The 25,689-nt window shown below is 30.0% G+C and overlaps 1 protein-coding gene across 1 annotated transcript; it reads right to left on the bottom strand.

Moving 5' to 3' along the window:
• Positions 1-15,752: 15,752 nt before the first annotated feature.
• LOC124896689 lies at positions 15,753-17,383 on the bottom strand. Its single transcript, XM_047408368.1, has 4 exons — positions 17,191-17,383; positions 16,796-17,100; positions 16,559-16,675; positions 15,753-16,268 (listed from the first exon to the last, which is right to left on the bottom strand). The coding sequence occupies exons 1-4, from the start codon at positions 17,381-17,383 to the stop codon at positions 15,753-15,755; spliced, it is 1,131 nt and encodes a 376-aa protein (XP_047264324.1).
• Between the last annotated feature and the right edge of the window lie 8,306 nt (positions 17,384-25,689).

Here is a 25,689-nt window from a genome sequence, read left to right as displayed (position 1 = left end):
GGTATGTGGGATTTATGAACATGGATCTTCTTCCATCCTTGTACCCAAAACTAAGCTTTTACATTAAATTCATATGATTTTGAATGATATTACATAAGTTTTGATTTAAGGTTCATACCCATTATTGCTATTTTCAAAGTTATGAGTTTCTGAGATATTTTGAAGATGAATTGCATGTCTATTTTCATATTTTCATGTCTATTATAGTAAATTACAGGTTTTGGGATGAGTTATCATTATTTTCATTATCAAGCATGATTTTTATGGTATTTTGACATGAGATTAATGAATGGGTTATTACCCCTAGATTGAATATTATTATTTCAAGAAAGATGATGCTTTAAGCATCCTATTATCAGATTATTTACAGATTTTCAATAAAGCTTTGATCTTTTGATCACCAGATATGTTTTGGAATCCACTTTACAGATTTATTACAAATTTTAGTAAGCAAAATAACTTCACTTACAGATTGATTCAGATAATTGCATGACTGGTTTCATAATAAATCTCTATGCAGGTTTTAAAGTGGATTTCCAATGAGATGAGCGTAGCAAGTTAAAGGGAGTAGTATTTAGCACCGAGTTGGGTATGATTCCAAGCTCTTATACCCTAGAACTACGTCACCATAGATTTGAGATTAAAGGTCCCATAGTGGACTGAGATAGTGATCACTTAAGCTGAGGTTATACTCTCTGACAAGAGTATGACACCTCTCCCCAATGTGAGGTTTCTTCCTTAGAAGGACGAGACGTTAGACTCCATGTAGCTTGCATGATTTATGTCAGTTAGAAGAACCTCCCTTACAGATAAGCTTTTGAAAAAGTATTTTCCTTCTAGAACAGTTTTCCCTAATAGTAAAGCCTAACAAAAAAGATTTACATAAAAGCTTTTAGAAAACTAAGTGTAAAGGCTCACAAAGTTTACTGAGATTATGTTTTACAAAAAGATAACAGTTACAGACTTCTGCGTTTAGATTTTAAATTTCAGAAGTGAGCTCTTTCTACACTTAGACAGTATGATTTACAAACAGAATACGAGTATAGCTTTCAGAACTAAAGGTTATGCCTTACTAGATTTATAAATTATGATTGATTTATTTTTTATGATTTCAGTGTTTCAGATATTCCAGCTTATGTGAGTCATTTACATTTAGCATGCATGGTTTTATAAATTATGATAATGAGATGATGTTTTACTTTATGCATTTCAGCCCCATATACTTAGTACATCCTCAAAGTAATAATCCACATGTATGTTTATGTGCTACAATGTCTCATAATGTAGGTTCAGGTGCTCAGTATCAGCAGCGTGAGTAGTCCGAGCATCTCCATCTATATCCTACAGTTGGTGAGTCCTCATAGTTCGGGGACTTGTTCATTCAGATTTTGCAGCTTATCAGTTTACATGATTTAGTATTCTTTTCAGACAGTTCGAGTTAGCTGGGGGTTTGTCCTAGTGACTCTCTAGATGTTAGTAGTGGAGGCTTGTCAGACTACTAGTTTTGATTCAGCTTATTCAGTAGTGATGTTTTATACATTATATTCATATTATCCTTAGTTATTTCAGACAGTTTCCGCATTCAGTATGGCTTTCATGTCTATATTACCTTGATTATGAGATTTATATCTAGTAGAAGGTAGACAAGTTTAGCTTAAGGCTACTCGTAGTCTTGAGCATCGTGTGACGTCTCGGGATCAGATTTTAGGATGTTACAGTTAACTTATTATTAAAGTTCAAAGTTGTGAATATAGAGTTACAACTTCATTTGATTGTTCTTATGTTAGTTTGAACATGTGTTTAAAATTATTATTGAAAAATACAGATTTTACTAAACTCAAAAAACAACATTCTTCCCCGATAGTTTGTTCAGACTCTTGTTATTTGCTGCCAATGAGGCGTGTCCAAATGATGATTCTTAATTGATCCGACTAGTCCTTGATTTGACTGGCATTGACCAACTCAATAGTTGACCATTGTCTTCTCTTGTGCTTGCCACAATTTTGGTCAAATACTCTTTCTTTTCAACATATTTTTACCAATACAAATAGTCTTCCCACTTTTTTGACAGATCTCAAGAGATGCCTAGGAAGTGGAATCATTTAGGTGAATTTACTCCCAAAGTATGACAACGAGCATAAATTTAATCTTAAATATGACGAAGTATATATTTAGCTAAATTTTTAAAGTATAGAGATAAATTTGACCCTTAGATATTCCCACTTATTAATCGAGAACCGGCCACAATTTATTGTCTCAAAAATCAGGCGCAAACATCAAGCATTTAAGCTCTATTGTTTGCTTGATTTATTTTACTCTATTACTGTTCTTATTAAGCTCAGTTTTAAATATATTTATCTGATAAAAAACTTAATCAGCGAGTTGATTCAATCCATGTGTCCTTGCCCTCACAACAAATTCAACTGTCTCGTTTTCCCAGTAAACAAACATCCATGGACACTTTTGTTAGTGTCTTTGATATTGAAGTCAGGGTCAAGTTCACCCTAGACATTTTCACTAAGAAAATACTACTTTGTAAAAGCGGCAATTCAAATTACTAAACTTCAACGAATTCAACAAACTAAGAAAATCACACCATTGTACGATATTTTTATTTTGAAAACAAGTGCAGAAAACAATTCAAAGGGGAGAAGAATTCAGATTTCAGTATATCTATATTTTAGTGTCTGATATTTGAGTCAAAACTTTTTAATTTATAGACTATAAAAGGGTGAGATGGAGCGATACAATGTAAAAAATATCTTTTGTAATACTTTTAACACTTAAATTAAAGTAATAATACATAACAAATGATCATTATCTATTACTTTATATATGTGTCAATGAAGATGCTGAAGCAGGCAGCTTGTGGACGACATGTCTGCTTTAGCTGCTTCACTCGTGATTTTATTATATCACCCCTAACTAATTATTAAAAGTTATTTGCACATTAAAAAATTAATAATATTTAATTAAAAATTATAATCGAAGTTTATGAAATATCTGATTCAGCTGCTTCAATCGTGATTTTATCATTTCACCCCTAATTAATTATTATAGATCATCTAAGCATTAGAAAATTGATCATATTTCATAAAAAAAAATGTAAAATAACATAAAATGATAAGTTAACTCTTGATGTTTTAAAATTAACTTGACGACTTATATAAGGTCTACTTAAATTGTGAAAAAGTGTGGATGAAATTGCTGAAGCAGGTAGCTTATGGACGATATACCTGCTTAAGCTGTTCGAATCGTGAGTTTATTATATCATTCCTAATTAATAATTATAAGTTATTTACATATTAAAAAATTAATAATCTTTAATTAGAAAAAATAAAATATACATTTATGACATATCTGCTTGAGCTACTTCAATCGTGTTTTTATTATTTAACCCTTAATTAATTATTATAGATTATCTAAGCATTAGATATTGATATATTTCATAAAAAAGGTAAAACAGACACAAAATGATAGGTTAACTTTTGATGTTTTAAATTGACTTGACGATTTATATGGAGTTCACTTAAATTTTTTCACAAGTACTATTTATAGTAATTTTACTATATCACTTCTAATTAGTTATATTAAGTCATTTAAGTATTAATAATAAATAATATTTAATAATAATAATAAAATAGATACAAAATAATAAATTCAAAATCGTTGGGTGAATTATTCTGCAATAGTAATATATGTGTCGAAAATGGAGTATAGGAGTAGTACACTTATTGAGACCTAAATGGTTGAGTTCAAATAAAAAATTAAATATATAGTTACGAACTAAAATGTGAATGATCAAACTTTCAATTTTTATTTGGTACAAATAAATGAAGCATAAAATACGTAAACGGGGAAATTAAATTTTAGTTTTTTTGACTACTTTTTTATTTTGATTGTCAACATACTTGCCAACCACTGCTTGCTCCGCGATTTTACTTCATCACCCTTTATTAATAATTATATGCCATTTATGTATTAAAAAGGTAATAATATTTAATAAAAAAAATAAAATACACATTTATATGACATGTCTGTTTCAGTTGCTTCAACCGTAATTTTAATATATCACCCCTAATTAATTACTATAAGTCATCCAAGTATTAAAAAATAAATATTATTTAATAAAAAGGATAAAATAGACACAAAATGATAAATTAACTCTTGATATTTTAAATTAACTTGACATCTTATATGAGACACATTTAAATTTTTTCACAAGTATTATTTGTAGCATTTTTGCTATATCAGTTCTAATTCGTTATTATGAGCCTTTTAAGACATGTCTGTTTCGCTACTTCAATCGTGATATTTGGTTGACTCTCAAAATTATATGAGTGTCACTTAAACTGGAATTGAAGAAAAAGTATTATAAATCACAATAATTAAAATTTTAAATTATTTAAAACTATTTAATTTTTTACGTCACTTTATGCATAAATATATTTCTTGAACACTTAATGAAGGATCTAAACTTTAGGTAGTAAAGTTTCAGGGAAAATATAAACAACACTTAAATTCCTAAATATACTCATACTATATATATATATATATATATATATATATATATATGAAGGCCTATTTCATTACTTTCATAATAATTTTAAAAAAATTAATTTTAGCATGTTGGGTCCGTGCCCAGCACGGGTCTATCGCCACTAGTTAAGTGATAACTTATGAAAAATGTTAATCTTGCATTTATTACTTTGATACAAAAATAATTTGTATTTATTAATTTATGATTTTCTTCTTACGAAAAATCCTCAATTGGCTATATGAACTTTCACCTTATTTGTGAAGGTTTGATTACCTAGTGAATCTATTTTATATAACAGATATCCGTACCCCCTACAATTGGTATCAGAGCCCAGTAATTCAAAAAATACGGAAGTAAGATATATATGTTAGTGTTATTAGAACTTATGTTAGAGTTATTAGAATTTACCTATAAATTATTAAATTAATTATGCGAAGACCATTTAAAAATAGAGAAGCTTTTAGAAAAATTAAAGAATCTTTAATTAGTAATTACTCAGAATATATAAGTCTAAATCAAACAAAAGAAAACCCACAAAGATTAGCCTACTTAATTACATTAATATCTAGTATTGAATCAAAATTAATAATCCATTTAAAATCTAGAAGAATGAAACACATACCACCTAATTATGATAAAATCAGATTTAGATATCCGCCAAGATATTATAAATATAATTTAAAATGAATAAAGTACAACAATACAAAGAATTAAAATAAATTATTTCTGAAAAACGTAAAGAATTAAAAATAAGAATAAAAAGACTACATTATAATATATTTGCCGGAGTTAGTAAAAACTCAATAAATACACAAAAAGATGAAATATCAAAATTAGAATCACAAATAGATAGTTTACAATATATATATCAACATGAACTATTCACAATAAAATGAACAAAGAAGAATTTATAATAGATGAAAAAATATATGAAAACCACGAAGGATCAAAAATAAAAATAGTATTTCTAATCCAGGAAGAAGATATAAGAAAATAGGTGAACATTTATATCTAATGTTAGAAAAAGAAGAATTAAAATTAGAAGATAAATTGACAGCAATGGTAAGAATAGAAAGAGAAAATGAAGAGATAGATAGGAAAAAGGAAATAGAAAAAATAAAACAACAAACTACGGAAGAAATACGAAAAATAGAAGAAACTAAAAATAGTAGGATTGCTGAATTAGAAAAAGAACTACAAATGTTAAAAGAGCTGTATGAACAAAGACAAAAAGAAAAAGAAAAAAAAGATAAAGAACAAAAATTACTGAACGAGATAAATCAATTTAAGGAAAAATTGGAAATAAAAAACAAAGACTTAGAAATAAATAATATAGATGTTGAAGAGACAGAGACAGATAATTATGATTCCGAAGATAGTGAAACATATACAGAAATATTAACAAATACAAAAAATTTAGAAATCAATGAAAAACAAAAAGAAATTAATGAGGAAAACTTAGAAAGTACCTACACAGAAATAAATACTCTTGATAAAAAAGAAGATGAAAATATAATACCTAAAACAACAGAAATAAGAAAACCTATGTATTATAAGAATAAGTTTAAAAAATATAATGAATATGACAAATGGACACCAAAACAAATAATTAATAAAAAGTATAACTTTTTAGACCTAGACTGTGTAATAGATACAGAAAAAACAATACAATTATGGATAGGATATATGACATAACAATTATTAGATAATAATATAAATATAACAGATGCAACAGAATATATAGAAAGAACACTAATAGGATCAGTAAAACTATGGTTTTCAAACTTAACCGAAAATAGCAAGAAAGTATTAAGAACTAATAAACCTATAGAAGGAACATCATCAACAACAACTAAACTAACCCCTATAGAATTATCAAAGAAGTATGAAACAGCTATAAAAGATGAATTTGGTAGTACGACAACAATCGAAGAAGAACAAGATGAGGAAAAAGATACAAGTAGGAATTTAATGTTAAAATTAGCAATATGTAATATGTGTTATATAGATGAATATACTTGCGCATTTAAAGAATATTATTATAAAGGAGCATATAGTATAGAAGAAAGTAAAGAAATAAGGAAATTATATTTTACTAAATTACCCGAGTCATTTAGTTCAAAAATAATAAAAAGTTGGGAAGAAGCAAAAATAGTAGATACGTTAGGAGCAAGAATAAAATTTTTACAACAATGGTATAAAAACTTATGTGAAAAATATAGAGAAGAATTAAAAATGGAAAAATCATTAATAAGAAATTTAGCATGTTGCAAAAATAAAATAGCACCCCAATTTGGATGTGAAGAAAGATATTATAAGAAAAGAAAAAGACATAAGAAATATAAGAAATATAAAAAATCAAAATATAAATATAAGAAACCAAGAAAAAGATATTATGTAAAAAATTATAAATACAAAAGACCATATAAAAAGAAGAAATCTATAAAAGAATGTACTTGTTATAATTGTGGAAAGTTAGGACATTTAGCTAGAGATTGTAAATTACCTAAAAATCCGAAAAATAAACAAATATCAGAAATAAAAATAGATAATACAGAATATATGCAGATAGATTATATAGATTATGAATTAGAAAATGAGGATAGTATATATGAAATTTCAGAAAACGAAACAGATAATGAAATAGATAGTGAAATAGATGAATCAAATGACTGAAGAAGATATAAAAATAATAACAAAGGAAGAATATTTAAATGATGAAGGAACGGAACAAAAAATAATATTTGATAGTAACATATTTGATGAAATAAAAGGAAAAGAATTAGATTTAAGTGTAGAGAAAATATTTAAAATACCAACACTAAAAAATATTTTTACTAGGAAAAAGGATGAATATTATGTAGTATGCCAAAAAGAACATGTAATAGACTGCAGATACGCAAAAGGCAAAGCTAGTATACCACTAGTAACAAAAAGAATAATTAATAAAGAAATAAATGAAACAAAAAGTAAAGGAGATCCAATAAAATATGTACACCTTGGAGGTACAGAGATATTAATAAAAGCATGTTTTAGAGAAGGATTAGATACACCAATAGAATTATATTTAGCAGATGATAGAATTATAAAACCTATAGAAAAAAGCATAATAACTGCCGTAAAAGGAAATCTAATATACCTAAAATTTAAATTTATAATAAGTGCAAATTATTCAGTAGCAGTAACAGATAGAAATATAGATAAATCACTCGTATTATATTGGAAAATATCAGGAATAGAATTAACCCCAGGAAGTAAAATATTTACAGCAAGATGCAAAAATTTATATGAATTAACAACAAAACATAAAATAACAGGAAAAAATAAGATTAATAAAATACGAATAGAAAGCCCATTCGAACAAATTGTAAAAACAATAGATTATAATGATTATAGCTATAGAGACATAGATACAGAAGAAAATTTAGAAATAGTAAATGATAGAATAAGTACAACGAAAAGAATAGCTGATGAAAAACCAGAATCATCAAGCTCATAAAAAAGAACAAGTTATGAAACAAATTCAATAAGTAATTTAAACCAATATTACATAACAGGAAAAATAAATGAGAAAGAATATCTAATACTCTTGAATACAGGACAAGAAGAAAATTATATAGCAAAATATCTAGTAAAAAATGAAGAAATAAAGACTGATAATGATAAGTGCCCAGATCTACCAAGAAGTTTAATAAATAATAAAAATATAGCAGAAAAGGAAATAATAATAGGAGTTAGAAAAATAAAAATAGAATTCGAAGTAAAGGAAGAAATGCAAAAAGCAGATATAATATTAGGGATAAAATGGTTAGAACAAGTAAAACCATATAATATAGAACATACACAATTAACCTTAACATATAACAAAGAAAAGTTATTCTTAAAAAGAGCCTTAACATGAAATGAAGATATATGTATTAATGAAGATAGTAGTAGAAGGATATTACAGTAGATATTATAGGCCTATGATAGATACAGGAGCAGAAGCTAATTTATGTAGATATAATTGCTGACCAGAAAGTAAATGGGATAAATTAAAAACACCAATAATAGTTAAAGGATTTAATAATGAAGGAAGCTTAATTACTTATAAAGCTAGGAATGTAAAAATACAAGTATGGGATAAGATATTAACAATAGAAGAAATTTATAATTATGAACTAACATCAAAAGATATACTTTTAGGAATGCCATTCTTAGATAAATTATACCCACATATAATAACCAAAACAGACTAGTGGTTTATAACACCATGTAAACAGAAAGTAAGAGCAAAAAGAGTTAATAATAAAATACGAAAGAAAACTGATTGGATAAAAGGAAGTGAAAAAATTACACAAAAGTTAGAAAATATAAAAAATACTGAAGATACAATAGAACTAGTAGTATTTTCGATAAATAAAACAGAAATAACTATATTTTCAATAAATAAAATAGAAATAATTCAGAAAAAATTAGAATAATTATATAGTGAAGATCCATTAAAAGGATGGGAAAAACATAAAACTACTATAAAAATTGAATTAATAGATAAAAATAGCATAATAACACAAAAACCATTAACATATAATTTTGATGATTTAAAAGAATTTAAAAGGCATATAGATGAATTATTAGAAAAACCACTACAGAAAAAATTAAAAAAGGATGTAGAATATAACTATAATGAAGAAGATAAAAAACAAGTTCAAAAAATAAAATTACTTTGTAAAGAATTACCAAAATTACAATTTCCAGATGAAAATAGAAAATTTATATATATAGTAGAAGCAGATGCTAGTGAATATAGTTACGGAGGAGTACTTAAATATCGATATGAAGCAGAAAAAATAGAACACCATTGTAGATACTACTCAGGTACGTTCAACGAGACAGAAATAAAATGGAAAATAAATAGGAAAGAATTATGTTCATTATATAAATGTTTATTAGCATTTGAGCCATATATTGTATATAACAAATTTATTGTACGAACAGATAATACACAGGTACACTGGTGGTTAACAAAGAAAATAAAAAATTCAGTTACAACAAAAGAGATTCGGAGACTAGTTTTGAATATATTAAATTTCACATTTACAATTGAAGTGATCAGTACTAACAAAAATGTTATTGCAGATTACATATCAAGACAAAGCTACACAGACTGAAATAATAGAAGAAGATACTCTAGAAAAAATACTTAACACCCTAACTACGCTTTCAATGAAAGTGGACAGTATGGGTAATGAGATAGAAAAGCTAAAGACTAATGAAGATAAACTGAAGTCTATAGCTACAAATCAGCTAACTCAGCAGTGTGCAGAGCTATGTCGATCGGAAGACATTAAAGTTCCAGAGCTAGAAGGAGACGTTGGGACACTCCATAAAACCCATAACATTTATCAATCTACTTCTGCAGGTACAAGCAAAGGAGTTAATCGACCAAGATACCAGAATATGAATATGAATAAAATATTTGAAAAACCATTTACACCGAAAACACAAAAAGACCACTTATTCATACCCCCACAAGTTAGCACATACCAAGATAGCCTAAACCAAGATAAAAAAGTTTACAACTACACCGCCTAGAAATACATAGAAAATATCTACAGAGTACAAACTTTTCTAAACCATAACCCAGAGCTACAAACATCAAAGAACCAAACACCAACTATATAACCCAAAAATTACAAGGATATAACAAACTAATTGCACTACCCAAAACTAACCCAAGCCTAGTAAAAACCTGTTTTGACTATGGACTATTAAACACCATATATACCCAAGACGGAGAAGAATTAACAGCTATGAAAGAATTATACAAGATATTCACCACCTACAAAAGGATAACGAAAGGAAATTTATTTTATATAAAATGTTATACTGCACCGGCAGAGATACTATATGACGAAATAAAATCAGTTATACAAGTTGTAAAGATAGGACTAACTAGAGATATGATCATACCAGAAGATATTACAGAACAACCGGAGATACCCAGAATTGAGATACCGGACTTCTACGCAAATAAACGACTTATTGGACTAGCTACGATTATCCAAGAACTAGCAAATAACTATACTAATGGAAACCCAATATGGAGTTATTATTCGAGAGATCATCAAATGATTTACTCAAATTCAAAAGAGCTATGACAAGCAGATATGGAAGATGTCAGACAATGGATAATGACACTACTCAACCCAGAAAAACAATCTACCGCAAGAGCAATTAAAAAAGGATTTATTTCAGACGGACTACTGACAAGATATTGTAAAATAATTGGACACAAATATCCAGATCACCAATGTTCAAGGTGTAATGGAGAAGATAATATTATTCCAGAAGTACATCTAGAATAAAAGAAGACAAAATGCCAACTGGAAAGATAAGATAAGAAGCAATAATGGAGATATAGCAGATACGACAAAATCAACGGAGACAAGATATTGTTGAATTATTGTACAAAGTCTTATTATTGTTGAATTATTGTACAAAGTTTAGACTTTACGTAAAAGTAGATTTGTAGGTTTGTAGGAAATTAAAGGCTAGTTAGTAGCCTAGCCTCTTTTTTTGACTTTTTAGTTGTTTTACATTTTAAAAACATGTAAAGATTGGATTGAAAAGTTACTTTTCGTTCTATAAATAAAGAAAGCCGAAGGCATTGCAAAAGCAAGCCTTCATGCATTGAAGCAAACATTCTCTCCACAATAAATATTTTACTCAGTTAATTAAACAGACATATTTCAATGGAAAAAGCTATGGAGGAACAAACTTCAGAAATATCAAAACTACCCGAACAGGTATATTTATTTATGATTATGAATAGCTAAATTCATAATTCCCAACAATCATGATATGATAAAATAAATTCATATTAGTTACTTTATAGTAGAATTATTCGAAGAATAATATGTTAAGAAGTTTATTAACAAAGCGAAAACGGAGAAATATCCCTAAGGACTATGCCATCCTAAAGGTGAAACCAATGAGGCAAGAAGCCATGGCGGGGAGTAACCAGAGTAGAGGCGCTGTTTAAGGGAAAAAGTATCCGGATTACCATGTTAATAGTGACCGAAGAACATATTATTTAAGAATAATCTAGTATATAGTAAGCTAAGATGACCATATTTTGTTATGTACATGGTTGAAGGGAATATTTTGAAAAAAACAATTTTATGAAAATGAATAATTATTTATCTGATGTGATGGTAGATAAATTTAAAATACTTATTTTGTATGCACTTAGAGATATAAAAGTAGTAGATATAAGAAAAATCATATTAGAAAAAGTTTTTGGTAAATATTACATGACTAGAGTAAATTATATACCATACCTACCTAATTACTCTTACAAATACTTACCATGATAAATTACATAGAATTTTTAGAAAAAAATATAAGGAACATACAGTTACTAGAAAAACAGATAAAAATAAATATAGACAAATACATGGAAAATAAAGATATAAAATACATAGAATTTCTTAATAAAAATATGCAAGAACTGCTAAGGCCAAAACAAACAACTACAAAATATTATAATAAAACCAATTTTAAAAAATAGATCACCTAGATTATCTTAAAGTTTTAATCTTATATATACCTAAAGATATAGAAATAATAGATATTAAGAAAATAATATTAGAAAAAGTAATAAACTATGAAATTGAAACCATAAATTGGCTAGAAGAGTTATACGAAGAAATTTACCCAGAAGGATATTATACAAATTAAGAGATATTAGAATATATTAGAAAAACTAGAGAAAATCAAGATAATCTAAATAATGAAATTAATTATAGAAACCGAATTAGGGAAATAATGAAAAATCTAAAAGAAAAATTAATATGGATAGAAAAAACCTTAGAAAATTTAGAAAAAAATACATGTGATAGTTTATATAATTTAAAAAACTCACTACGAGAAGAACAACACAAGATAATAAATAACATTGAAAATCTAGAATTAGATTTTTTATTTTATTTTTTACTTTTTTCTATATATATATTCCCACATAACAATAATGATTGTATCTCTTTTCTAATTTCCTTAAATTTTCAATGGTAGGAGTGATACTCTCTTAAAGTTAACAATTTTTATCAAAACAAATAAAGAGCATAAGCTGTTGCTTTATTTTAATCTTTTCTTATTCGTGACACCAAGAATTCTGTCGAGTTTTACGACATTTAAGTTAATTTTCCGTCATTTTACACATGATGAATCATTTTACAGTGGGAGACATGCCAAAATGAGACACATCATTTGCGCTAAGAAAATGGGGGACTCAAATTGGGTGTTGTAGATATTTTGAAAACCATAAAATAATCATCGAAAAATAAGGGAAGATAACAAAAGAATCAATGATTGTTAACTTTTTTTTTTTTTGGTGTGTGTTGGGGGTGGGGTTGGGGGTGGAGATTTAGGAAATGATGATTAACTACTAAGGAAACGATAAAAATGGATCCTTATTTTAATTTGTGTGACATAAATAGAATTTGGATAATTAATTATTAAAATAACTTAAATTTTTAACTACTGTAATTTATAATATTTTTTCTTCCTTTTAATTTAAGTGACGCAGATATAATTTCGAAGTCAGCCAAATATTTTATGTCTTTTAAATTTTTTAAGTTGGTAATTATGTGATTTATAATATTTTTACATAATTTTTCAGTAAGATATGACTATTTTCTCCATCCCAATTTATGTGGCATAGATAAAACTTCGTCAGACAATATATATATATATATATATATATATATATATATATATATATATATATATATATATATATATATATGTATGTATATATGTATGTATATACTAGTATAGAGTACATGCGTTGCATGTGTATCAAACATTAATTTATACACATATAAAATATTTTGTGTGTGTTATTTTATTAAGTACAATGATTTTAAAAATATAACTTAGAATTTTGAAGATAAATGTTCTAGTTAATTAAAGAGGAACATGATAAATCACCGTTACATTAATAATTAAGAAGCAAAATTAGATGTGGCCAAAAATATATTTCTCATTTAATATTATACTATCTAGCCTTTTTCTGTAAGTTGAGATGATCTAAATTAATGACAATCAGAATTTAGACATTCTAAATGGAGTATATTTAGTCATTATACTTATTTTCTAATTTTAAAAGCATTATGTTTTTAGTATGGAGTTAATTTAAATCTTAGGATTCTATATTTTTAACAAAATTGAAGATATTTTAGATGATTATACATGCATAACATAAGCTATATATAATGTATACAATGTTTGGTAAGTAGATTGGATATCTAAATGTCTTCTCTCTACATGTCCGAACCATCTCAATTTCGCCTCTCATGCTGATAATCACAGGTGCCACTTTCACCTTCTCTGAAATATCCTTGTTCCTAGCTATATCTCTTATAGTATGCTCACACATTCATCATAATATCCTCATTTTCGCTACTTTAATCTTTTAAACGTGGGAATTATTGATCATTACAACATAAATGATCTAATCATCAATTTATAGATCTTATATTTAAGTCTTAGTAAAGCATATCATACAATTACCTTTATTCCCAACAAAATACTTGGTTGAGGAGGAATTAATACTCTAAAATGGTAACATTGCACGTGTATATAGCGTTAATTAATAAAAAATGTTTATAAAAAAATCATGTCTTTTATATTATTAAGTACAAACTTTAAAAAATACTTAAATTTATATCGATAAAAGGTGTACTTAAGAAGAAGCATGATAATTTATCATCATACTAACAAATTTAAGGAGCAAAATAAAGTGCAATGAACAAACTTTCCTTATTAACATCAAAAGTCAAATTATATGGGTATTGCACGAAAACATACACTAAAAAATACGGTAAAGGAAAAAAAAACTACATTATATATGAGCATAATAATATAATTATTCACAAATTTTGACTCAACAGGATAAACTATTCAAGTCCAAATTCATATGTTAATGTACTCACGTTACATGTGTATGTCACATCAATATAAAAATTTACTCACGAAACAATATAATGTTGCAATTAAAATTACAATATACTTCTTCTGTCTCATTTTATGTGTCGTCATTTCCTTTTTGATTTGTCCCAAAAAGAATGTCATCTTTTCTTTGGTAACTATTTAATGGCATAATAGTGGGTCCCACTTCATTAGAAAAGACCATTAAAAAATAAACTTTAAGAGGAGAAATTTTGTAAACTTCATAGTTATTATTTATTTCTTAAACTCCGTGCCCGATCAAATGATGATATATAAAATAAAAAAGAGAGAGTATACAACATTATATTCATTAAATAATGAAAAGTGTTCTTTTAATTTGGATATTAACACAATTATTGTAAGATAACTCTAATTATTTACCTCATTTAACAATTATATTAGGCTTTTATATAATTAAATAAACTATTATCACTGCCATTCACGAAAGAGCTTTGCTTTAAATTATATCTGAGCTTACACCCATCTCTCAACTAAACTTTTAAAAGTAAATGCTATCTATATGTCCAAATTTCTAAAATACGACAAAAATTATATTTCTCTAGCATTTTTTTTCTCCGTATAACTAAATTTCTCCTAAATTTTTCTTCACCTATCAAAGTTTTAAAACATACTAAAAATTGCCAATATCTTTTGTGTTTCTCGTAAGTGATATTACATTAATATTTAAAGAGTAAATTATCTTTCTCTAGCATATTTCCAGCTAAGATTAAACCTATCAAAAAGCGAGTCAAAGATCAACTACGTGCTAACCTTTTACAGTAATTCATGACCTCTATACCCTTCTATCTAAGGCCATACCCTCGATAAGTTGAAATTGCGCTATACCCTATCTAATCATCATCTCTCTAAGTTGGTGAGAAAACATCGACTAATCATCACTAAGTTATCAGGGACTTGTGTTATTCACCACATACAACATGCAACAATATTCTGTAAAAGATCTCATGTTTCTTGGTAGTGAAAGTTTAGGATAGTGGCGAACCCAAAATTTTAAGATTGTGGGTGCTTAATTTTTTTTTAACATAATTTGCTAATGATAACATAATATAAATATATAAATATTTAAATGCAACATTAAAATAAAAGTACAATTAATATTACCATTATCAAAAAAGGATTTCAATCACAAGTTTCATACAAAAAAGACTTCAGGTCATAAGTCTGAATTCAGAAAAGACTTCTGATCATAGGACACCAATCATAACTGTGCTCGACGACTTTTCATATTTTGAAAACGATGAATAATAGCATTATTACTTATAGTTGCAAATATCTTACGCTCTACATAGTAAACTAAACAACCATTTAAAAATTCATTACCCATGCTGTTGCGAAGTTCATTTTCGATGTTGTTCATGGAAGAGAAAGCTCGTTCCACAGAAGCAGTAGCAACGGGAAGAATGAGAGTCAACTTGATAAGCAAATAAACAAGAGGCCAGGTCTGATGCAATTCTGATTCAACCAATACTTTAGCAAGATCAGTAATTCCCTTCATATTGAAAAATCTTTTATTAGAATCTCGAACATGTGCTATGAAATTATCAAGCTGACAACTGAGATCTTGAAGTTTACTTCTATCAAACTCATTCGGATAATATTCAACCAATCTCATTATTTTTTTCTTATCAAAGTTACCAAATAACTTAGCTGGATGTAAACAAGTCATACCAAGAAATAAGTCAGTACTCACAACGTCGAAATGATTATTAAGCTCCTGAAGTAGCAAATCAATAACAACACAAAATCTTTCAACCCAAAAATGATGAGAATATGTAAAATCAAGCTCTACGTTTTGACTTATCAATAATGTAGCGAGCATTCATTTTTGGGGTCGCTATCTCATATTTATCACAAAAAAAAGACAATATCTAGGAATGATCTCCATCCACTATCTCTCATTCTTTGCAACTCTTACTTTGTAGTATTGAGCAATTCTAGAGCATTGATAATATCTTGATCCATATTTTGTAATGAGGAGTACAAATAATTTGTTATCATTAGAACTTTCAACATCAAGTGTAGCATAAAAGCGAAATCAAACCCCTTAATCGTATTCTCAAGAGTTTCAGCTGTAAGTCTGTCAAGATAATTTGGGCACTCACGTGAAGCAAATCCAAGAATCTAAAGAATTGATGAAAATATGTCAATAAAGTTCTCTAATGTCTTACAGTGAGAACCCCAACGAGTGTCACATGGCTATTGAAGTCCACATTCTTGATTTAGTCCCCGTCCTATGTGCACTTCACTAGAAATGATCAACTCCTCTAACTTTCCAGCTTGATGTTGTCTGAGCAAATTCCTGCGCTTATCAGATGTTCCAACAATATTCAACACATTAGTAACTAAACCAAAAAAATCATCCATATCTGAATTCTTCTTCATAAGAGCCACGGGTGTCAGCTGCAACTGGTGAGCAAAGCAATGAGTAGAATAAGCAGATGGAGTATCACGCAAAATTAAACTCTTAAGACCATTTAGTTCTCCTTGCATGTTACTTGCACCATCATAACCTTGTCCACGAATTTGGGACGGACTTAGTGACTGATCTAAAAGAAAAGAATAGATTGACTCCGTCAATGATTATGCAGATGTATCACTAACATGGACAACACTAACAAATCGCTCTATCACTTCACCTTTTTTGTCAACATATCGCAGAACTAGTGCCATTTGCTCCTTATGTGATATATCTTTTGATTCATCAACTAGTATCCCAAAATAATCACCATCTAAGTCTTCCATGATAACCTTGATTTTTTCTTTTACACAAGCATCAACTATATCTTTTTGAATTTTTGGACAACACATCATTTCATCTTTTGGGGGCATTTTCTAAAATAATGCTCCCAACATCCTCATCAATATTTTCATACCATCGTAAGAGCTCAAGAAATATACCTCTATTTGTAGATGATACACTCTCATCATGACCACGAAATGACAATCCTAATCTCAAAATAAACCTTGCTACATCGATTAAAGCACACAAATAATGACGAAATTTATTTTTCTTTCTCGGAATGTTTGGCAAAAGATGTGCGAATAGATTGTGATTGATTCATCAAGTCAATCATTATGTTGAAACACTTGTTGTGAATGCTATTAACCTCTCCAATATGAGTTCCGAACCTCTCCAAAGTCTTGTTCCAACCGTTAAAGTCATTTTGCGTAAAAGCATTATCTGCCATATTTCCACGAACTTCATGCTCATTTTTAAACAAGTAGCAACAGAAACAATATGCAGCATCTTTTGATACACTATACTCTAACCACTTGAAATATGGCCCTTTGTACCAACCAGCATGAAATTTACACATTATAATTTTCTTCTTCCCAAATTGAGTTTTTGGAAAAATGTGATCCTTAGGCTGACAAGGCCCCTTTTGAATAATAATATCTTCTAACTTCATCACGTATATTAGCTTCATATTCTACTATAGGCCTTCTTTCTGTCAGTTCGACTTTCAAATATGTCAATTTGATATTTGAAGGAGTAGTATCTCTTTAAACTTCTGAAGGTATGGATGAAGCAACGGGTAGAATAGTAGCATTAGAGCTTGGTTGCCCACGTTTTGATATAATGACAAACTTATCCATCCTGATTTATATAGATTTATAAAAATTCCTGCAAAACAAGATTCAATTAATACGACTTCTCTCAAGCAATAATCATTCATAGAGTCATATCTATAAAAGATTGGTGAAAAAAAAATCTAAAATCCTTATTTCATTATTATGACATTTAGGATATTGGTGAAGTAGAAAAATATTTCAAAAATAATTGCTAAATGCCAAACAAGATACATGAATTTATTGTCGGTTTGTATGTTTGCTATCTATTCTACTGTCAACTGGGTGTAAGAAAGTATCGATTGTAATTTCCTTCTATCACTTGAAATTGTGAATTAAAGATTATCTTAATGATCTAATAATAAAGTGACTACGTATATATTTGTAGTAATATTTTTTAACTTTCCTCTTAGCAAAGCAACATATTACATATATGTGTTATTCATCTTTTTGAGAGGAATAGTGGATCACCTAAAATTTCCCAAATCAAGTACTCTTTATGCTAACTCAGAATTTTTCTATAGCAATAATAATGGACAAGAAATAGATAAATATCATATAAAAATTCAAATCCAACATCATATTTTGAATTTTTAACTCTAAAGAAAATTAAAGTACCTGCGTTTTGAGATTAGTGAATGAAGATTATGAAAATTGAAAATAAAATTGAAAGAATAAGAGAAGAAGATAAAATTTGGTGTTTAAATTTTGGAAGAGAAAGCCAAAAATTTTTGGTGAAGAAGCCAAAGTTTTGATGTTTGAGTAAAAAAAAGTAGAAGAGTTTACTTTTGCTTTAACAAATTAAGAAGTAAAAAAGAATATAAAAATAAATTAATATTAGTATGAAAAGTCAAACCCAAAATCTTGAGTCTTGTGTCGTTGGGCGTGTGTTATCATGTATGTACATTGTACAGAGTGTAAGTGTGTGAATCAAAGTAACTGTGAAGTTAAAAAAAAGTTTATAAAAAATAACCGTAGCTGCAGGGGTTCGAACTCACGCAATTGGACGCGGAAGTTCCGCCTAAGGCCATAGCACCCAGCTATATTTTTGTTCACTGGGTGCTCTTTTATATATAATACTATTTTTTCTGTGATTCTTATATAATTATACCTAATCTACGTTGAGTTTACTTGGTACCGAAGCACCCCGAAAAAACACATGGGTCCGCCCCTAGTTTAGGATCTACTAAGTTGAATATACTTTGAGAATAGAGCACACTACTGAATGCTAGTAAAGCAGGAAGTTATAGCATGCGAGGACCACAAACGTAACACCAACGTTCATTCAATAGTTTGAATTTGAATCAACACAGGATCTTGCAACATCCAAATCCTTCATTTCAAGTATTAAATATTTGAATCTCGTTCAATGATTTGAGACTTCCCTTAGGTCTACATAGTATTTAGGGACTTGTCGGGATGGTTGGGGTTGGAATTCGAGGTGCTCAAGTGAGTTTTCAGCAACATCTCCCATTTAAGCATGTTGGGAATTTCACATGAGAAATTAAATCTGGGTGATGGATTTATGAAAAGATAGTCAAAACTCCTCTGTACCCCATAATATCTCCTGACAAAGCTCATCTTCGATTTTACCGCGTGTATGCCATATGAATTTATTTTATTTTGCATATGTGCAGAATTGAAGGAAGGATACATATAATCAGCTGCATTAAATTAATCAAGTAGAAAAATAAGAAAGAGAGAGACCTCTAGCCCAACCTTCTTGACAAAGGAACAAAAGGAGTTTGAAAGAAATTACAGAACCAATGAAACAACCATGCTCAAACTTAACGAGTCAACTTTTAAAAACCAGCATATAAATATTGTTTCGAAAGAACTAAAAGATGAATAATCTAAATAGAATGAGTTCTCCAAATGAGCTAGAACTTTTCTGCAACACAAAATGATTCAAGTCAGTTGGTCAATAACCAACCTAGTGCTTCAGTTGGTCAATAACCAATCTAGTGCTTCAATATGTGAACTCACATGTATACATCACATATACCAGTGATAAGAGTAGTAGATGAGAAGCAAGCACAGAGAGCACATAAGGTAACTTTAAGATTTTTCCCTAAATAGCCATTACTCTAGAGGTTCAAAGTGGTCATAAGTCTCACCACAACCTTAAAAGAAAGTAGAAGTAACCCCCCTAGCATTTAAATTTACTAACTTAGGGTTCTTTCTTGTAAGTGGTATACCTACACCTTGCACACACTTAGTATATCTATATACATCCAACTATTTAGCTCATTCCTTATCGTCATGTAGCTTTCATCCCCTTTGCCCTGACTAAATCTTCCACATTGTCATGTGCTAAATCAACATTCTCAAACAACTTCCATTTTCGGAAGCTGGTCTTCTGGTGTGTTTGGTATGAAAGAAAATATTTTTTTTAGAAAATAATTGGCAACCAAACAACGAAAATATTATTAAAAACAAATTTCTTCACTTATATTTTTCTATGATAGTTCATTTGAAACAAATTTTCAAATATTAGAGTGTTGAACAGTACATAAAAGTATGTTCTTTCGTATCAAAACAGCCTTGAAATTCAATTACCAGATGCCTTCACTTTCCTACATAGCCACATCCAAAACCTCAAATACAAAATAATAAGAGCTCAAAGCATAAATTTAAACACATGTCTATCCCTTTCAACATAGATATATAGAGAGAGATAAAGAACAAAGATTTTAAATAAGAACATAGTAGATGACCTCTTAACTCACTTCCTCTTATTTGGATAGTTGTTACCTAGTGTATTGCATTGTGTTGTCAGTTTAAATACAATATTTATTTGGTTGTTACTTAAGTTTTATTGTACCATATCATTAACTCTATCATTAGGCAGCAATTAAAAATCTCATTTTATGTAACGACCGATATGGTGTGATCGCGTCATTGGCTTTTTCTCCCTCTTTCTTTATCTTTAATTATTATTTAGTAATTCTATTTTATCATTTACCCTAAACTTATATAGCTCTTTCTTTTGATATTTGTCATTGTCTTTAGTTTATTGTGTTTGGATTATCACACTATTTTGTCGTTGCTCTTGCTTCTTTCTTGTAGTCCTTTCATTGCTTTCCTTGTTAGTTGTTATGTTTTAATCATTGTTTTCTTCTTCTTTGTATTTGGACTTGCTACACTGAGTCGAGGGTCTTTTGGGAATAGCCTCTCTACCTCCCTAAGGTAGTGGTAAGGTCTGCGTATACTCTATCCTCTCCAGACCCTACTTATGAGATTTAATTACAAACACGGTTATGTTTTGGTCATTGTTTTATTCTTCTTTGTACTTGGATGTAACAACCCAAGTCTGGTACCCGAAATGATACACGGTGCTCATGACCCCAAAGAATCACAAGCTAACCCATGACTGATATCTGTACTTGTAGACTGTATAATATAACATAATAATGCAGAAACATGCACTAAAAGGCCATAAGGTTCAATACTAAACATAACTGGATAACGTAACATCTGTGTGGGTTAATAGAATACCCCAAACAAAACTGAAAATATTAAAGTCTGAAATATGATAGTCTGCATCTAGTCTGAAAGCCTCTACTGTCTGAATAATCTGAATAAGGAGTTGAGGGGACATGTCCCCAACTAACCTCAACTAATAAACTAATCAATGATATAATAAAATAATAAAAATCATATCTTTGAAAGATGAGGACTTACTTCTAACTCTGACTTCTGAGACTGGAATCTACTACTGATCTGGAACTCATGTCTCTGAACCTATGGTGTAACATAACAAGAAAGCACTATAGCGCAAATGTGTCAGTACAATGGAATGTACTGAGTATACATATGAGGTAGGCTATATGCAAGGCTTCACATGCATGATTAACGCTAACTGAATGTCTAACATGAACGTGAGAGTGCATGCATAAATACATAACTGTAACTGACACCGTGATAACATGATGACTGAATTTGAATACTGATAATATGGCATACTAATAACTGATATGACTAATAACATGAAAGATTGTATCTGAATACAACTAATAATATGGGTGACTGTATCTGTCAGTCTTAAAATCTGAAAAACTATCTGAGTTCTTTTACTTGGACTGATTGACTGTATCTGACCATCTTAATTTTGTAACATGAAACTATGGGAAGTAGTTATCTAACCGACATTCCCCTGATACGCCATTATAACTGAGTTGGGGTCCAATCTGTAACCCCAATTAGAAGGGTGTCAATACCATGCCACTGATAAGGACAAGCTGTGGGTGACCCTCATCTAATAGTATCCCCTTTACGAGAATAGTGGGGCCCTAATCTGACAGTGTTTATCCACTTTATCAACCCTCATCGAGAGCGTTGATGTCTTAATATATACTGGCTACATAGTTCTAGAATACAAGGATGACTACTCAGGATCACACCCTCATCTAATAGTGTATGTCCCCATCCTTAGGTTCATTCGATGCTAATTTCTACTCCCATATGAATAGACACTGAACATGATTTACTGAACTGAATATGAGCTAAATTACTAAATTCCATTGACTGATGGAATACTACTGATATCTGACAACTGACCGAGTTCATGAGATCATGGAGATTTCCTGAGTCATAAGACTGTCTGAAGTCTCAGGATTCATAGCTTGACAGAGAGTATCATGGAAACATGACATGGCTCTAGGTACGCAGCTAATGTTTTGGGTACAAGTACCCCCAGGACTCGATGGAGGAAAATTGACAAATTATGACTTACTTGAATACATAATAATCACCATGATTCATTTATTGAAGCATTTCATCAAACATGTAATAGGCATGAACTTGTACATACATGGGGATTTCATAATATCATGCTAGTTAGACAATTTTCATTCATCTAGGCATTTAATCAAACATATTGCAGGCATAGTACATGTAAACATCATTATATAATAATTAAACATCATGGTTCACTTCCAATTTCATCATTCAAGGGTTTAGTCATAGGTTTGCATGAATCTATATCTCTAATAATTAAACCCATATAGAAATTATTACCCAACATGTATTAGAATTCAATTTCTCATCTACCAACATGAACAAAGCAACCTAATAATGAATTTCATAGAGAAGATTCATAAACTTGAATTTAGAAAAAGGGATTCTTAGACTTTATAGACGAAAGCAGTCCATGAATGAACAGTATGCATACCTGGGTTAAGATTCTTGATGTTCTTGAACTTGAAGAATTAGAATTTCCTTAGTTCTTGAAGAAGATTAAATTTTGTTCTTGCAGATTAATTTTAGAGAGAAACCCTAATCTTGTTCGTGGAATAATGATGAACCAAATAACTGAAATCGGGTATAAATGGGGTATATATAGACGAGTGGTAAATGACCAAAATACCCCTATTAAAATAACCTAGAAATTCTAAATGAATTATTCGATGGTGGGGTACAATGATCTGTCGCTGGGTCGACGGTCCATCGGACCTCTTCGTCGAACTGAGATAGAACTAAGACTCATTGCCATAGAGCGACGGTGGGGTGCGATGGTCCATCGCCGGGTTTACGGTCTGTCGGACCTCACCGTCGTATATTTCTAGAAAACTGATTCACTACTTTGATGCGACGGTTATGCCCGACGGTCAGCCGCTTGTCCAACGGTCCGTCGCCTGCTCCGTCGCACCTGGGTTGTTTCTTTACCTTCTATATTTTGGCCATAAATTCCTCATCTGACATCAAATTTTGATGAAATTGGTATCGATGGAAAGCTTATTCAATTTTTCAGGTGATAGAAAGTGAAAATCTTAAAAACACCACGTGTACAAGAATGTATTCATATTTCAAAACAAGTTCTAACATCCTTGAGATGATTTTAAGCTAAGTAAAGACACGGGTATTACAATATCTCCCCCTTGAGAACATTCATCCTTGAATGAGAATGACTGAGAGGGGAAACAATAAATTGAACATGAACTAAACATGAATGATTGGAACATGATCTCATAACTGACATGACTGACAAACTGAACATAACATACTGAACATGCATATCTGATGCATGTGTAACTGATTCATGAATGTATAACTGAGTGTTCTGAAGAACTAAGTTTCTTACAATGAGAATGTATGTCTAATGTATAATTACATAATTGACTGATACATAAGTGCATGACTGAATATGCAATGGTACTTGATACTAAGTTTATAATGGGAACATGAGCATGAAATTGAATACCAAGTTAGTGATGAACACTGATCATTAAACTGAGTAAGCTTAAGGAGAACTGTTACCTTAAGCTATCTCTGAGTTAAAGGAGAAGAGGTGAGGATACTTGGTATACATATCTGCTTCTTCTTCCCAAGTAGCTCCCTCAACGGACTGATTTTGCCAAAGAACTTTAACTAGAGGGACTTCTTTGTTCCTCAATCTATGAGTCTGATAGTCTAAGATTTTGACTGTAATCTCTTCATAAGAGAGGCTATTCTGAATATCAATGCTATGAGTAGGGACTACTACTGCTGAGTCACCTATGCGCTTCTTGAGAAAAGAGACATGGAAGACTGGATGAACTGAGACTAGATCTAAAGGTAAATCAAGCTCATAAGCTACCTTGCCTAAGCGACTGAGAATCTTGAAGGGACCGACATATCAGGGACTGAGCTTTTCCTTCTTGCCAAACCTCTTCACTCCCTTCATGGAAGAGATCTTTAGATAGACATAGTCATCAATCTTAAACTCAAGATCCTTTATATGAACATATGTATAAGACTTCTGTCAGCTCCGAGCAGCCCAGAGTCTTTCTCTGACCAACTGGACTTTCTCTAAGGCGTCGAATACTAAGTCAGGACCTATGACTGAGGCCTTACTAACTTTGAACCAACCAATTAGAGATCTATATCTCCTACCATAGAGCGATTCGAATGGAGCCATCTGAATACTAGAATGATAACTATTATTGTATGCAAACTCAATCAAAGACAAGTGCTCATCCTAAATTCCCTTGAAATCAATCGCACACGCCCTTAGCATATCTTCTAAAGTCTGAATAGTCCTTTCTGCTTGACCATTTTTCTGAGGATTAAAGGCTGTACTGAGATAAACTTGGGTACTAAGACCCTTTTGGAATGCTTTCCAGAAATAAAAGGTGAACTAGGTACCTCCGTCTAAGATAATAGACAATAGAACACCGTGTAATCTGACCAACTCTCTGATGTAGAGTTTGGCATAATCCTTGGCTAAATAAGAGGTATGAACTAGAAGAAAATAAGCTGATTTGGTCATTCTATCTATAATGACCCAGACTGAATCATGCTGATAACGAGTTCGAGGAAAAACCATCACGAAGTCCATGTTCACTTCTTCCCACTTCCAATTAGGAATAATGAAATCTTGTATAGGACCACTAGGCTTCTGATGCTCTATCTTAACCTGCTGACATGTAGAGCACTTAGCCACACACTCTGCAATATCTCTCTTTATCCCACTCTATCAGTAGATCTCCCATAAGTTGCGGTACATCTTAGTGGCCCCTAGATGAATAGAGTAGTGCGTACCATGCACTTCTGCAAGAATTCATTGCCTTATGTCATCTATGTCT

Source organism: Capsicum annuum, chromosome 3 (genome assembly GCF_002878395.1).
Source record: "Capsicum annuum cultivar UCD-10X-F1 chromosome 3, UCD10Xv1.1, whole genome shotgun sequence".
Classification (NCBI taxonomy): domain Eukaryota; kingdom Viridiplantae; phylum Streptophyta; class Magnoliopsida; order Solanales; family Solanaceae; genus Capsicum; species Capsicum annuum.
The sequence above is the reverse complement of the archived record's forward strand: the minus strand, read 5'-3'. Positions and strand labels throughout refer to the sequence as shown.

Bases quoted from the DNA above. Each gene is read 5' to 3' on its own strand.
- LOC124896689 (XM_047408368.1), bottom strand. From the start codon at position 17,383: ATGCCCCCAAAAGATGAAATGATGTGTTGTCCAAAAATTCAAAAAGAT. The intron at 16,676-16,795 runs GTGCACATAGGA...TCAATTCTTTAG, and splicing joins AGTTGATCATTTCTAGTGAA to ATTCTTGGATTTGCTTCACG. The intron at 16,269-16,558 runs GTTCTAATGATA...TTGCTACTTCAG, and splicing joins TGCTACACTTGATGTTGAAA to GAGCTTAATAATCATTTCGA.